The sequence below is a fragment of the Lagopus muta genome, chromosome 10 (assembly GCF_023343835.1).
Source record: "Lagopus muta isolate bLagMut1 chromosome 10, bLagMut1 primary, whole genome shotgun sequence".
NCBI classification, from domain to species: domain Eukaryota; kingdom Metazoa; phylum Chordata; class Aves; order Galliformes; family Phasianidae; genus Lagopus; species Lagopus muta.
Window position 1 is genome coordinate 16,508,106 of NC_064442.1, and position 13,955 is coordinate 16,522,060.

Below are 13,955 nucleotides of genomic sequence, written 5' to 3' on the forward strand. Positions count from 1 at the left end.
AAATAAAAGATTCTGGAAATGGTTGAAAGAGCACTGAAAACTAGCAATGAAATCTGCTAAAAAAGGAAAAAAAACCTAAGATCATTCTGTTGGATAGAATAAAGAATTTAAAAATACTAACTATGGGATGGCTGATGATAGTTACAGTCCTCAGTATCAGATACTAAAACATATATTGATTCTTCTGTTGAAACAAGCAGATGACAAAGAAATATTAATAGCTGCTGGTTAATGCTCAATAATTAAAGTTACTTTTGCATTGAAAGTGAATTCTTGCTCTGCATTTACTGTAGGAAAAATAAGAATCCAAATTTATTTTTAAAAAATTAGAGAACTCATTCAAAGTACTCCAAGAAGAGTTAAATCTTATGTGTGAGAAAGCCCAATACTGCATAATGTCTATAGCCAGGAAAGAAAATTCCTGGTACGAAGACACTGTGTGATGTGTGTGAAGGGTGAATTTCCTACCTGTAATTACACCCTGCTGTTTGCCAGGGAGAGTCCATCTAACTGGATGACATGGCTTTTAATCACAGATTTCCAAGTTCCTCCCCTACAAAGAATACCTGAGTTATCTCTGCTTTTTGTTTTCATTTGCTAAGTAAATATTTGTTAGTTACGCTGTTGGAACAGTGATTATGTGCCAGGCTCTATTAACGCAGGTTGAAGGTTACATCTGTTGCCCTCTTAAAAGAAAAAATGTTTACACCTGCCTCAGGGAAGCTGCAAGGATCCTCCACACACAAGGAACGTGGGTGCAGGGGGTGAACTTGTGGCTGAAGATGGAGGACCACAAGAGATGACAGTGCACGGATTAAAGATTTGGCTTGGCTTAAGCACACCCCAGGTCAGCAGAGGCTGAGAAACTGGGAGCTGGCTTATGCCTACAATAATCAACAGAAATCATACCTTTTGCATGAAAGTAGAGATTAAATCACCTGGGATTTCTTCCAAGCCTGCTTAAAATGTACAAAGAAACGACTTCAGCTGAAGTCTGTCCTGATGCATGCTCCTGTTCTGTTGTTCTCTAGCAGAGTAGCTATGTACAAGATGACTTTCATCACTGAAATTGTGGTTACATGAAGAAATGAAGTACTCTATTCAAGAAGGAAAGAACATCCAGCAAACCCTTTGAAATCCTGAGTGAATCAAAGTTTCATATACTTAAATGCCCCAAAAAACATTGGGCTATGGCATGTTGAAGCAGAAAAAAAATGTATTTGTTCAGAAGTGGCCAGAAAGAATGTTATCATGAAATACTGAAGCATCCAACTATATATAATACATTATTATATCAATTACTAATTGTGAATTAAATGACACATTAAAATTGATAAACTGATCCATGTGACAAAAATCTATTTCTACAGTTGATCCACGAATTCCAACCCTGTGGCCCTGCCAAACCCTTACAATGAAGACTTATTGCTCCCTAAATCCAAAGCGGCTGTAAAACCAAACTGGATCACTCAAGGGGAGGAGGGAAAATTGAGTGGAGTAACTACTAGCTCCCCAGATTTCTCCTTCGTTTAACACATCCGTGATTGGAAATGCAATTGCTTCCTTCCTACTGCTCACCAGACTCTTATAAATTCAAGCAACACCACAGAAATAGCCACAGAAATGTGGGCTTTCTTCTGTATTATGAATAGCTTTTCTTATAGTAACCTCTGATTCCAATGACCCAGGAACCACAGTGCTAAAAAGACACATATTCAGAGACAACCCATGTCCCTGAGAGCTTAGATCCAGCACAAAAAGCAATAGGAGAGATGGACACTAAGCAGTTTTACTTCAACACTTCTGCAGGGAATAAAATGCAGAAGATCAAACAATATATATTCAGCTTACCTATAATTTTGAAACAGAGCTACCAGACAATGAAGTTCCGTTAGCAATTGAATTTGAGAGAATAGGAGACAGGACAAAAACAGTTCAAGTTATCAACAAAGTACTGCCAACACTGAAAGGTACTCTTCTGCCTACACTTCTTTGATTTGCCATTCATCACTCTCCAAAAACAAGTGTGCCATTTTCTCCAAATGACAAGATGTGCTTTTTCACTCATCTCAGTGAACAGAAAATCTTTATTAGTTAGAGATACACAGAAGGAATAATACTATGTTTGCAGTAACATATCTAATCAGAAATATGAGGAAGGATTTTTACGATTTAAGCAAACAAAAAAGAAACAAGTAGGAATTGATATTTAAAAATCTACAGCAGGAAACTCCTCAAGGTGAAATGCAAATCACCCCAATGTGCAGAAGAACATCACTGATTTGCTGTAAAATCATTTCCCACAGGTAAAGCCTAGATCCACTCCTAGTTAGCTCATTTCTGGCACCAACCAGGCATTAACTTGGTAGTCTACAGCCTTTTCATGCAGAGAGCTTCACAAAAAACTGCCACCCTAGCATTTCAGCTTCCACGACTCCAGAGAGCCCTGCTTCTTCCTCTTGTCAGAAGAAAACCTCTTACAATCTTGAAGAGATGCTCAGCCACCTTCTTTGTTAGGCCAGCATACTACAATTGTAGCAAACCAAGTATATTTGCCAGCAGAGAGGATTCCAAACTGCCAAGTGAACAACATGCATTTCCCCTTTCTCATGCTTATCCAAAGACTCAGTTTTGACTTGCTGTAAAGATTGGCACATCAGACCACACATCTTCCATCCATAGGTCTCCCATCTGTACATAAAACATGGCAAAGCCAAACAAAAGCTGAGGAGAGGAGAGAGAACAGGTGAATGTAGCTCCCAGTGACGGAGACAAGCAAGAAACAAGCAGAGTCCCTTCCCTACACCCAAAGGCCAATAATAAAGAAAAGGAGATTTCCTCACCCTGTGATCAGCTGAGTTTCTCTGTTAAAGGTGATCTAATCCTTGTAGGCTACAGAGAGCTGAGCTGTGGTGAGCAGGACGCTCTCAGGGCACAGCAGTGCCAGCCCTGCAGGAACACAATTCCCAGTGGCACTGCCATGAAAGGCACTGCACACCCCCATCACACTTCAGCCCAGACGTGTAGCAGTGACGCTGCCCACAAGGCACAAATGTCAGCAGTCCTCTGCAGGCTAGCTGATGACACATTGAGATTGATGACTCTATGGTACAGCCTTTTATGAATTACGCTGCACAGCTAGACAGAGCAACCTATCCAAATCACAACAGGTGCTAAGACACTTTGTGTTAGAAGGCCTGCTGCTGAGCTCTGCTGCTGCCACTCCCCTGGGAAACAGACTATGAGATGGGCAGCCCAGTTCTTCCTTCCTCTTGACCCACTTTGGCTTCCATTGAAGAATTTCCACTCTTGATCTCCTTTCCCTGCCTGTTTCCTTGCCTGAAGAGCCAAGAGTCACTTGGCTTGCTGCATGCTACCAAGGAAGTTAAGCTCACCTTCACTTTTGCACATTTTTCAAGAAACATTTCCATCATTTAGATATGCAGTTAGAGTCATCTGTTACCAACAGTCCTGCAAACAGCTTATGCCAGGATCCCATCACAACATTCATAACAGCATTAATAGGTTTCTGACAGAGAAGTTTATTAAAATGAATGGTGAAAGGCATCGTTTCCCGTTACTTGAATAAAAGGGACATTTAGCAACACAGAATCACATCTGGGGAGGGATGAATTTTGAGAACATTCTGTGCAAAATAATTTTCAACATATCCATTTTTTATCAACTCAGACACAGAAAGAAACTGAATTTGCCAGAAATCATGGTTTAATGCTTTCAAAGAGCGACAGCATTAAATGCCTGAGAGTTCTGTATAATGTACCCCCAAACTGCAAAGCCTGCTGCCTTTGGAAGAAAGAAAAAAGAGGAGAATCTGACAGCTTTATACCCCACTGCATTCTAACTCTTCTAAGCTTCCAGACCAGCTGGTCTAACCGAGGACTTTTTAAGCACTCCTCTGATGTACTATTATATGACAATAAGGTATTGTCCTCCTTCAGTATAAGCCACACTAAACTTCCCAAGCGTCACTGCTAGAGCTACAAAAGCCCATTAGCAACTTCTTTTGTCTAATGCCACATGCCTGATTCCTGGTTCCCTGTGTACCTCACTTCAGAGAAATTAGGCAACAGAACCATAAGCCTAAAATCAATATTTGAAAGACTGCGAAAGCACTGGAGTTAGGCAGCTGGTTACAGCACACAGCTGCAGCTATGGAAAGCCTGCTCTCTGCTTCTGCTGACTTTTCCCTCACACTGTGCCCTGGCGCAACAAACAACATTTTCAGCATCCTTTGAACTGTCTCTAGCTCAGCACGATCCTGAAAATGTCCTGGTTGAAGACTCTGCAAATGCGCTGTTTGCAGGGTGCTGCACAGCTGGAACCAAACAGCCTTTGCTGCAGCTACCTTGAATACTACACCATGCCAGAAAAGGTCCAACTACATCTCTAGACCAAGCATACTTGAGTCTTGCAAAAGAGCATTTACACTACATAGCGGGAGCCCCCTTTCCTAACTGCTGTGCAAAGGCTTTCAGTACAGTGTCTGGCACTGCTGGTAAGGTGCTGGTTTTCTGATTGAACCCAACCCGGAATCCGTATTAATGACAAGTTCTTTGCTCAGGAAATCAGAAACTAAGTTAGGAAGACACGAAAGGACAGACATTTCACAGACTTGGTTTAAAATCCTTTGCTTTGCAAGTGACTTTTTTAGCCAGAATCACAAAAACCAAATCCTTTTACACTCCCGCACCTGTCAGCACCAACAGCTTGTTGCGATTGTACTGGAGTAATAAAAAGAGGCACCTACAGGCTCCAAGGGCATCAGTCATCACTGGAAAAAGCTCATGTGGAACAGCCATCACAACTTGTCTAGTCTATTATTTCACTTCCAATGAAACAAGGTATCACTTGTCATTGGCCCTAATCAGTAGTTAGAGCTCAGAGACAGGCCACAACCTGGTAACACTACACATGTAACACAGTTGAAACAAGAGGTCTGTAGAGCTGTTCACAAAATCTGAAAGTGAAAATAAAGCCAGCAGAGCCTACATGACATTATATAACAAGGAGAGGTGTCACAGTTTGTCCTTTTCCTTTAGGGAATGTTTTTTTCCTTCCAACTTCAGTAACAAGTCAACTTGGATTTCTCATCTACAAGAAGCATTACAGTCATCACCTCAAAGAGGGGAGCAAGGCTCATCTCAAAAGGCACTGGATTTCCAAAGCCAATTCAGAAACCAAAGTAAAAATACACTACTTAGCTTCCACTTTCTATCTTCACTGACTTGGTTGTTACAGCACATAATAGTACCTCCTAGATTAAAAAAGCACACCCTATACACACTGCATATATGAACTGCATTTTGTGATTGCTCACTTCTGCCAAATTTTCACTTTCAGGCTGATATTCTCAGAATTAGTCAGTACATGAAAGTAAGCAGCTATGGAAAATGTAAAGGCTGAGGTCCTCCTGGGATGGAATAGAAAGGAAAAAAATAAACATCCCCCACAAAAAGATTTGGTGGGGAAATAACCTGAACTGAAGTGTTTTAATGTAACCAAATCATCGGCCCTTGAAAAGGAGTAGTTGCACATACAGTCATTTATCAAATCCAACTGCCAGATGTTGGGAAAGAAGCCAACAAACAGAGCCCTCATTTAGCAATTTGCATATTAAAATCACTGGAGGGTTCAACACTGAATGGGAGCCACTCAGAGCCCTGTGTTCTTGTAAGCGACTGTGAAGCCCCAAGTCATCCAGCCCACAAACCCACTACTGTGTTTAAGCAGGTGATCATGGTTAAGCATGGCAACAGCCTATTAACTGCACCTATAATTAATATCTCTAGATATTAATTATCTAGATATTAATTATCTAAATATCTAAGAGTTGAGTAGATAACACTTTATAGATTAAAAGCTGTATAAAGGCCTTAACCCAGTCCTGCTGAGATGTTCATTGGTGAATCTTTTCAGGAATACACAGTGTTCTGCAGGACAACCTGCCAGTGCTCTGACTAACTCTAACTAAAGAGCTGCATCTGTGACTATGGTGGTGTGGCTTCCTGTTTCCTGGCTCGTTCACAGAGCAGACAGGTAACCCAGTTTAAAGCACACACACAGATGACACCTATGCACAAAAGACAAATGCAAACATACCTTCTGTTGTCCTAGTTGCAAGGAAGGAAACAGGAAAAATAGTTAGCAAGTTAGCACATTTAACAAAACAAAACAATAAATGCCCAAGTGAAATTCCTCCAGAGGAATGTGTTCCTGTTGTAAATTGATATAAACTATCATGCAGTGCATTGATCGAGTCACTATTTTAAAATGCTGCCAATATCCCTGTGTGTCAGCTTTTACAACCATGTCTGCACAGACTTACCTTCCTAGTTCTTCCCCAATCTCGTAAACGTCCTCCACCCTCTGTTGCTTGAACAAAGCCATACTTGGACTCTTCATTGATGCAGAGATGATGCAACTAGAATGTTAAGAAAGTATCACATTCGTCATGACCTTTCAACAAGCAAAGAACAGATAAAACACATTTCTGATACAGACACTTGGGACCCACTGCAACTTATCATGGCTGGACTCACCATGGACAGGTTGAAGGATTTTATTTATTAGTCTCAGCTGAACAATGAAGGCCCAATTGTATCAGCTGGTGAGCAGCACTAAGCGAAGCGCCCCTCGCTGAAATAACCGAGCACAGACGCATCCAACCAACAGTCAAACTTGTGAGCATCGTGCATCTTCACACTATGCAAGAGAGAGCTAGTGTGAATATCAGCATTGCAGGCTTCTTCATTGCAAGCGTCAGCAGGCGGACCACAAACCAAGATGACCACATAACAGCACTTCCTTCTTCTCACCTGAGGCTGTGGTGCTAGAGCACACCGGCAGGGCAGCGAACAGAAGTCTGAACAACTGCTACAAAAAGGCACTATGGTTCTGCCTACAGAATGCTCAGTGCAGTGTCTCTCACCGCACACCAGATGTTTTGAGTAAGAAAAAGAGCAGCACCATTTATTGCATGTGTTTCTCTGTGTAACAGTGCAAGTTTATGTTCAGTTTCCTGAACATAATTGTTCTCTGTGACCAAGCCTCACTGGTGCAGTTGAGGACCTCTGTTGGGAATACATGACACAAAATTTGCTAACCAGAGAATGAGGCTGCTGGGAAAAGGGGGAAAGACTTGCTGCTTCTACCAGAGTCACTGGACTGAAATCCTGGAGGTGTTCTGACAGCAAGGATCAGTTCTGGCTCCCAAAATGATGCTCTAAAGTTATGGGGACAGAGTAAGACTGAGAAAGAATTCACTGTGACATGTTTAACCTCACTTTACTATGCTACTCAGATACTTGTATACCACTATGCTAATGATACCAGGAACTCTAAGGATTAACCAAAGTCTGCCCCAAGTTTAGACTGATGATAGAAGACTAAACAGAAATGAAGAGGCATTCAATGAAGATCACAGAGCAAAGTCCAGCAAATGATATTCACAAACTGCCATGATGGCAGAAAAAAATCATCAGGCCTGACACATAAGAATGGATCACAGAAAAAGCAGTGGGTTTCTGAAGTGCTGCCTAGGTGTGCCCCAATCCATAGCAATGCTGATCAGCTCAGTTTTCCACCTGTTCCCATGTGTGCTCCTTTTGTCATTTCTTTGCTTTAACCTTGTTTGTGCCCTCACCTTTCTGGGTGGTCCACAACTGCTGCTTTTGGAAAAGGAGATCAGAGACATTACTCATCACATATACACATGCAGCCATACAGGTTCACATGACTTTGTAACACAGTAACCAAGCAAACACTTCACAACATGTTGATGTGTCCTGTGTAGTTAAATACTCATATTACCCCTGATGTTATAAACAGCACTATTTCAATCAGAATGTGCAAGGTAGTGGTCAGACCTCTGAAATCATAACAAATCCAACTGCACTTAGCAATAGAGCTGTTGTAACTCTGGACTTCAGCACCACACTCACATCCCTCAGTTGATGCTTATTTCCCTATGAACCCCAGATGCTGCTCACTGCAGACGCATCAGGGACTTCCAGGTTCCAGAACTCTATTTTGATCTAGAAACAGACATAATCCAACGTTGCAAGAAGCTCCAGCAATTTGGACAGACCAACGGTCTTCCTATAAAACAGGACAAAGTATCAAACAGCAATTGCAGGGCTTCTGCCATATTCACTTTTTTAAGAAAAGATTTTTTCCCCATCTCTGTAAGTGTACATTACAAGCAGCAAATGTGTTGTAAAAATCAAACAGACTTGTCAAAACAAACCCAGCTTTTGTCATGCACTCACCTCCCTAAACAGATCTGCTACTTTTTTTTCTCTCTCTCCCTTTTAAGCTGTTGGCTTCTAAGAAACAGGAGGGTGGTAGAGCATCAATCAAATTCATTTCCAAAAGCATTCCTTCAAAGAGAGAGATAGTCTCTCCTTGCTCTTCCACGTACTTTTTTTGGCTGGTGTTGGCAAAACCTACACAGTAGGACAAAAATGTTTTGATTTCTTCAACTCAACTGAAAAGGCAACTGCATCAACCATTATCTATGTTGGGAGCAACACTCAAGCTTTTACAAATCAATAAGGAGTACCAAGAAGAACGACACTCCCTCTGTCAGCATACAGCACCATCACAGCACACAAGCCAAGAAGCAGTTACCTGCCTCCATCCTCCAGCACCATTTTGTGCAGCTTCTTATTGGCTCCCATACGCTGGGCATGTCCGTGTGTCCTTCTGGATTGACATTTCCACAGGGGGAGCTCGGTGAGCATTCATTTCTATTCACCCCTTTCTAGTACACAACCCATTCATCCCCATATTCATGGGGAGCTCCTGACAGCCCAGACCCAGCCTGTAGCCTGCCCTTATCAATGCTTTTTCCCCACAGCAGGGAGGAAGACCCAGGGCACGTGCAGTATTCCAGCGAGAGCCACTCCTTTCCCCAAAGGGACCACAGCATCACTCTTATCAGACAACGGCAAGTACTTCAGCTCTCCTTGTGAAGGGTGCATGTCTGCACACATCGTGGGATAGTGCACGTGATGTGACATGGCTGACATTCATCTGACACTGGACCAGCACACATCCACTTTGGCCATGCTTTGGAAGAAGTTACCATTTTCACTGCATGAAGGACACACGCAGTAACCCCATAAAGGGGAGGCACAGAGTGCTCCTAGCAATACCTTCCATGCCCTGAGCAGCAGCCTTGCTGGAAGTCTCCACCACACATGTGATGGCTCAGCTGCAGACCGTGAGGCCTATTGCTTTCTCCTTAACAAATCTCTCCAAACCACTGCTTCAAAATCCTCCTTTAACTTTGCTCTAATTATGCTCTCTCTCATTCAGTTACCTAAGGCAAATGGTAGAAACTGCATAGGCTGTGACAGTGAAGGCCAGAATAACCACAGCACAGTTCTGTGCAAACCTACACTTCCACTGGTGAGCCTGGACCAGTCACGTTTCAGGGGTGTTTCTCACTTCCACTTTCGATCCCCACATTTTCTGAGACATCTTTTAGGCAATCCATACTTTTCCTCTATTTTCAGAGTGTTGCAAGATGAAAACAAATAAAACATGCTGCTGCTTTGCTCATTATTTCCCTTCCTCTTCCCAAAGCCTCTTTCCTCTTAGTCTAAATAAATAATTCAAATTCTGCTTTGTAAATTAAAACTGCAGTATTTCTGAAACAATCCTTCATAATTTCAAAGTAAGCCCGTTGTGTAAAAAAGTAAACCAGTTGTGCTTAAGACTTGAAACCACAGTAAATCAATGCTACAGTGGCATTTATCATAACTGGGATACCTGTAAGTTACTGGCTCCATCTGAAGTTTATATAATCTTGTTTGCAGTTGTTCAGAGCAGCGTTTTTTGAAGTGTTGGAGCAAAATTAACATTTAGACTTCAAAAAAAGCAAACAAAGGACAAAGCCAAGCTGTGCCAAAAACCCTAAACCTTTTACTCATCCTGATTTGCAAGATCAAGTTCTGAACCCATGAGAAAGTCTAGCAGAGGAAAATACTCACATATTAAGAGATAGTACTAAGGCTCGCCCAAAGGGATTTACTCAGATGGCCTACTCCCTTCATTAGAATTCAAGGTACGTGGCTAAACGACATTAATTCAAACACACCTATTAAAAAAAAATCTAAAAACCAACCACAGCCATTGTCCTAGGAGACAGACTTACTGCCTTCCACCCTCCTCTCTTCTGTGGGTTTCTCCCCCTGGCTGTCACCCAGCAGCTGCAGTTAGCAGGCATCCAAAATAGACTGTACGCTAGATGACCTGAGACAATTGTACACTGCACAAGGAGGGTAAGATAATGAAAGATCACCTTTATGCACTTAAATTTCAACCAAAATAAAAATTCCCTACACGGTCATAAACACAATCCTTCCCAGGTGTTGCACACTGACCTTAGGAAACCAAGACAGTGTCACATTTCAAGGCTTAAACTACAAAGCTTTTGCTGGACTCCATTGCAAACATGGAGCAAAGGAGGAAGGAGGGCCCAAACTTCTTTACTTACACAGTGGTTTCCTTGGGAGGCTGACCTGTGACCAGAGCATGGGGTGTACGCACAGGTCTGCACTTTCACAGAATACACCACGTCTCCCCAGCCATCCCATGCTGGGGCACGCTCCTTTCTTGTGGCTCTAGTGCTGAGCACTTCAATACAAAAGCATCTACTGGGCATTCCTATTACTTGCTGCGTTTCCACAACGATTCTTTGGAGCACAGTTTCACCTTTTACAAATCCCAAACATGAAGAGGTGGCAAAGTATTAATAATACCACACAATTTCCTACAGCCGTGCAACCAGAAAGAACACAGAGCTCCCAGCGTTCCAGTTTCTGCACTAGGAACATTTACTGCCAGTTCACTTCATGCTCCTAAGTTCCCTCATACCATAATATCAGAGCTCATTTGCCCCAGGAAATCGTGGTTTACCAAAGGACCAAAGCACGGATAGAAATACATTCTCTTCTACCACTACACGTCCCATATGTAGGTGTTCCCGCCCCACTGCAGTTCCCTGCAGGGAAAGGAAATGAAGAAAGCAGCAGATACACCTCAAGGGGAGCGGGATAAAGGTTTCCTTCTGTAGGTAAATTATGAAGCCTGCCATCAACAGTTTGACAAGTGATGACTGGTTTGTACACGGTGACTGTGTGATAAACGTCCGCCCATCATGGAATAAGAGAGGACTTGGCCATCAGCAGCTCTGCACCTTTCTCCTAAGCAGCCTCCTCCAGCCCCCTGGCCGAGCAGTTCTCCATGAGGGAAGAGTTGAACCACAGATCCTTGGCCAGATTCCATGCATCCCCTGAGGCACAGTTTATGCTGCAAAACAGTTACAGCGAAGCAAAACCCAAAGCAGGCATCAGAGCTGAGCACAGCGAGACAACTTCCCTTACACTCTCAGTACTATGAAGAGACCGCAGCGTTTCAGAACTGCCCAAACCAGTGACTGAATTAATAGAATGAACTGACGCGGTGCTTTATGCTAAAACTAAGCAGATATTTGTCAGCACTGATGGCTTTTCCTCTTTCACCCTTCTCATCCCCACAGAGTTTTCTTCATTTTTCTCATCCTTCAGCTGAAAGAACTCAGAGAGCAGCAAAGGAACAGCGCTCGATCCAACAACCCCTGCCTCGCGCCTGTTGTTCTCCTGTCAGATCTGCAGGCGCGGGCAGCACCGCGTCCAAGCGATCCCCGCGTGCCCGAGCGCTGAGCTCGGTGCCATTGCCGGACGGGGGAAGCCCGCCGCGCCCGCCCCTCGGGCGCCCGAGGGATTAACGGCTTCACACGAGTTACGTCGCTGCCCCGAAGCGCGGTCCGGCCGGGCCGTTCTTCTGCACGCAAAGATGAAGGGCACAGAAAAGTTGGCAAACTACCGGATCCACCCCACATTCCCTAAGGGAGGGTCAAAGCCGAGCTCCCCAGCGTGGCACCCCGAACAGCAGAGCGGGAACATCGCAGGGGGAGGGACGGGGAGACCCGCGGGGCTCCGGAGCGCAGCGCCCACTTACCGCCGGGGATTCTCGGCCGCCGCCGCGCGCGCAGGTCCGCGGGGCTGAGGCGGGGGCTGAGGGGCGGCGCCGCTCACCGGGAGCAGCCGCGGGGCCTCGCCCCTGGGCGTGCGGGACGGGGCGGGAGGGGAGGGGCGCGGGCAGCGCGCTGCCGCCGGGTGTCGTGGCGCCCCCTGGTGGGCAGCGAGAGCCGCTCCCACCTCCACCGGCACAAGGAGAGGGAAGAACTGATGGTGGCCGGCTGCCGTGTTCGATCCTATACAGACTGCTTGGGCTCTTCTGCTTTAGTAGGTTCGGGATACGAGAAAGCAATGCAAAATAAACCGATTTGAAGGAAAGAAGGCTGAGGTGGTGAATCCATTAGAGACACAGTTCAGACATACGAGCTTCGTTCTACAGCCTGTGCAAGCCCAAATACAGGGGCTACTCTGAAAATAATGCCTCCCGTTTTGGTACGGAGGCAAATATTGACGGTACAGCAGTACAGGCTGCACCTTCCCACCAACATTCCACCCCGCACTGTTGCCCTGAGGCAGACGGGGCAGAAGGGCACGCAGACAGAAGGCGTGCGATGCGGAAGTGCGGCTGAAGAAAAGGCGTGCCATGGAATTCCTCCTCACAGAAAAAAAACGGCACCACTGATATTCACTGCCACTGCCTGACTGCTTATGGAGAGCACAGAGTGGATGCGTGCACAGGGTGCTGGGGGTGGTGCACTGCAGCAGCCATGTGCAAACAAGCCGTGTTCAGGAAGGCCATACACAGCTGTCACACCATGAAATTCATTCATTTATCTATTTTTACAAGCATGGCATGCAGGCTCTTGCTCATCGCTGGCAAAAATGCACAGCTAAGGGCGGCAATGCTGCTGAAAAACCACGCTGTGTGAGAATTAGTTCTAGCAAACAGTGCTGTTGTGCTCATGGTATCTGTTGTAGTTTCCATGGAAAAAAAAGAAGGCATTACTTTCAGAGCAGCCTACATAGAAGCTTACATTATTTACTATGTGGCCTGCAACTCAACATTGCCCAGTGCAATCTCCTGTTATTTCAAGGGACAGCATGGGTCTCAGTCCTCACTGTGGATCTCAAAACAGATGAGTGAGCACTACTGCAAAAAAATGTGCCATACTTTTCCCAAGTTGACCTGGACCAAATGTGGACTAACAAGAATTACATCCTTCATTTGTTTACTCCTAAAGACATTCCCCAGACCAGTAAAACTAGATTTTTCCCCCTATGTGGCAGGCAGTAACTGTGATAAATACTGTACGGTTTCCTTAAGTTTCTCTTGGGCAGGTTAATATCCAACATTTCTTAATGAAGACTGATGTGGCATTGTTCACAACTTAAGTGAATATAAATGCTATGCTGCCTTCACTTTCAATTTTGCATGCAGTAAAGATAAAATAAAGCAATAGGAAATTATGCAGAAGCAGGCAGGCTGTTTCCATTATAACAAATTACTAAAATGTATTTCAAAATAATTTTATACTAGGCAAGAGCCTAAAGGCAATGCTTTTAATCGTCAGAGAGAAAAAGAAACTCAGCTTCAGATCTGCTTGAAGCGAACCGGACTCAACTATGCTCCTGCCCAGCAGTTCCACCCAGCTCTCCCAACTCAAAAAATTAGTGGCTGTATCTGATAACTGAGAGGGTGGAGGATAGGAAATGGTAGAGGTTTCAAAGGCCACCAGTAGAATTCATAAACAGAAATAGAATAACCTTAATTCCTCATCTTTAGTTCCACAATGTGATATGATTACATTAAAATTACATCAATACTTCTACAAAATTCTCAGAGAAAGGGGCACACAAGAAAGGACGCAAATCATTCTGGCAAGTGAAAGGCACTTTTCAAGTCTCTACACCCTGAATAATCCTCATTTCAATTTAGTTTCTACTCATCAGCCCTACAAAGTCTCCAAA

At 44.1% G+C, this 13,955-nt stretch overlaps 1 protein-coding gene across 7 annotated transcripts in view; it reads right to left on the reverse strand.

Moving 5' to 3' along the window:
* Positions 1 to 13,955, reverse strand: part of DAPK2 (death associated protein kinase 2) — a 49,290-nt gene that overhangs the window by 34,032 nt on the left and 1,303 nt on the right. For 2 of the 7 annotated variants that reach the window (XM_048956171.1, XM_048956172.1), the window contains exons 1-2: positions 11,225 to 11,776; positions 6,347 to 6,442 (exon numbers count right to left, since the gene is read on the reverse strand). In XM_048956171.1, the coding sequence (XP_048812128.1) occupies positions 6,347 to 6,442; positions 11,225 to 11,313 (185 nt within the window). In that variant the 5' untranslated portion in view covers positions 11,314 to 11,776. Of the gene's footprint in view, positions 1 to 6,346; positions 6,443 to 6,560; positions 6,724 to 8,288; positions 8,466 to 11,224; positions 11,777 to 12,027; positions 12,131 to 13,955 lie in introns of those variants that run through there. The other 5 variants (XM_048956175.1, XM_048956174.1, XM_048956177.1 and 2 more) reach the window with 5 other exon arrangements.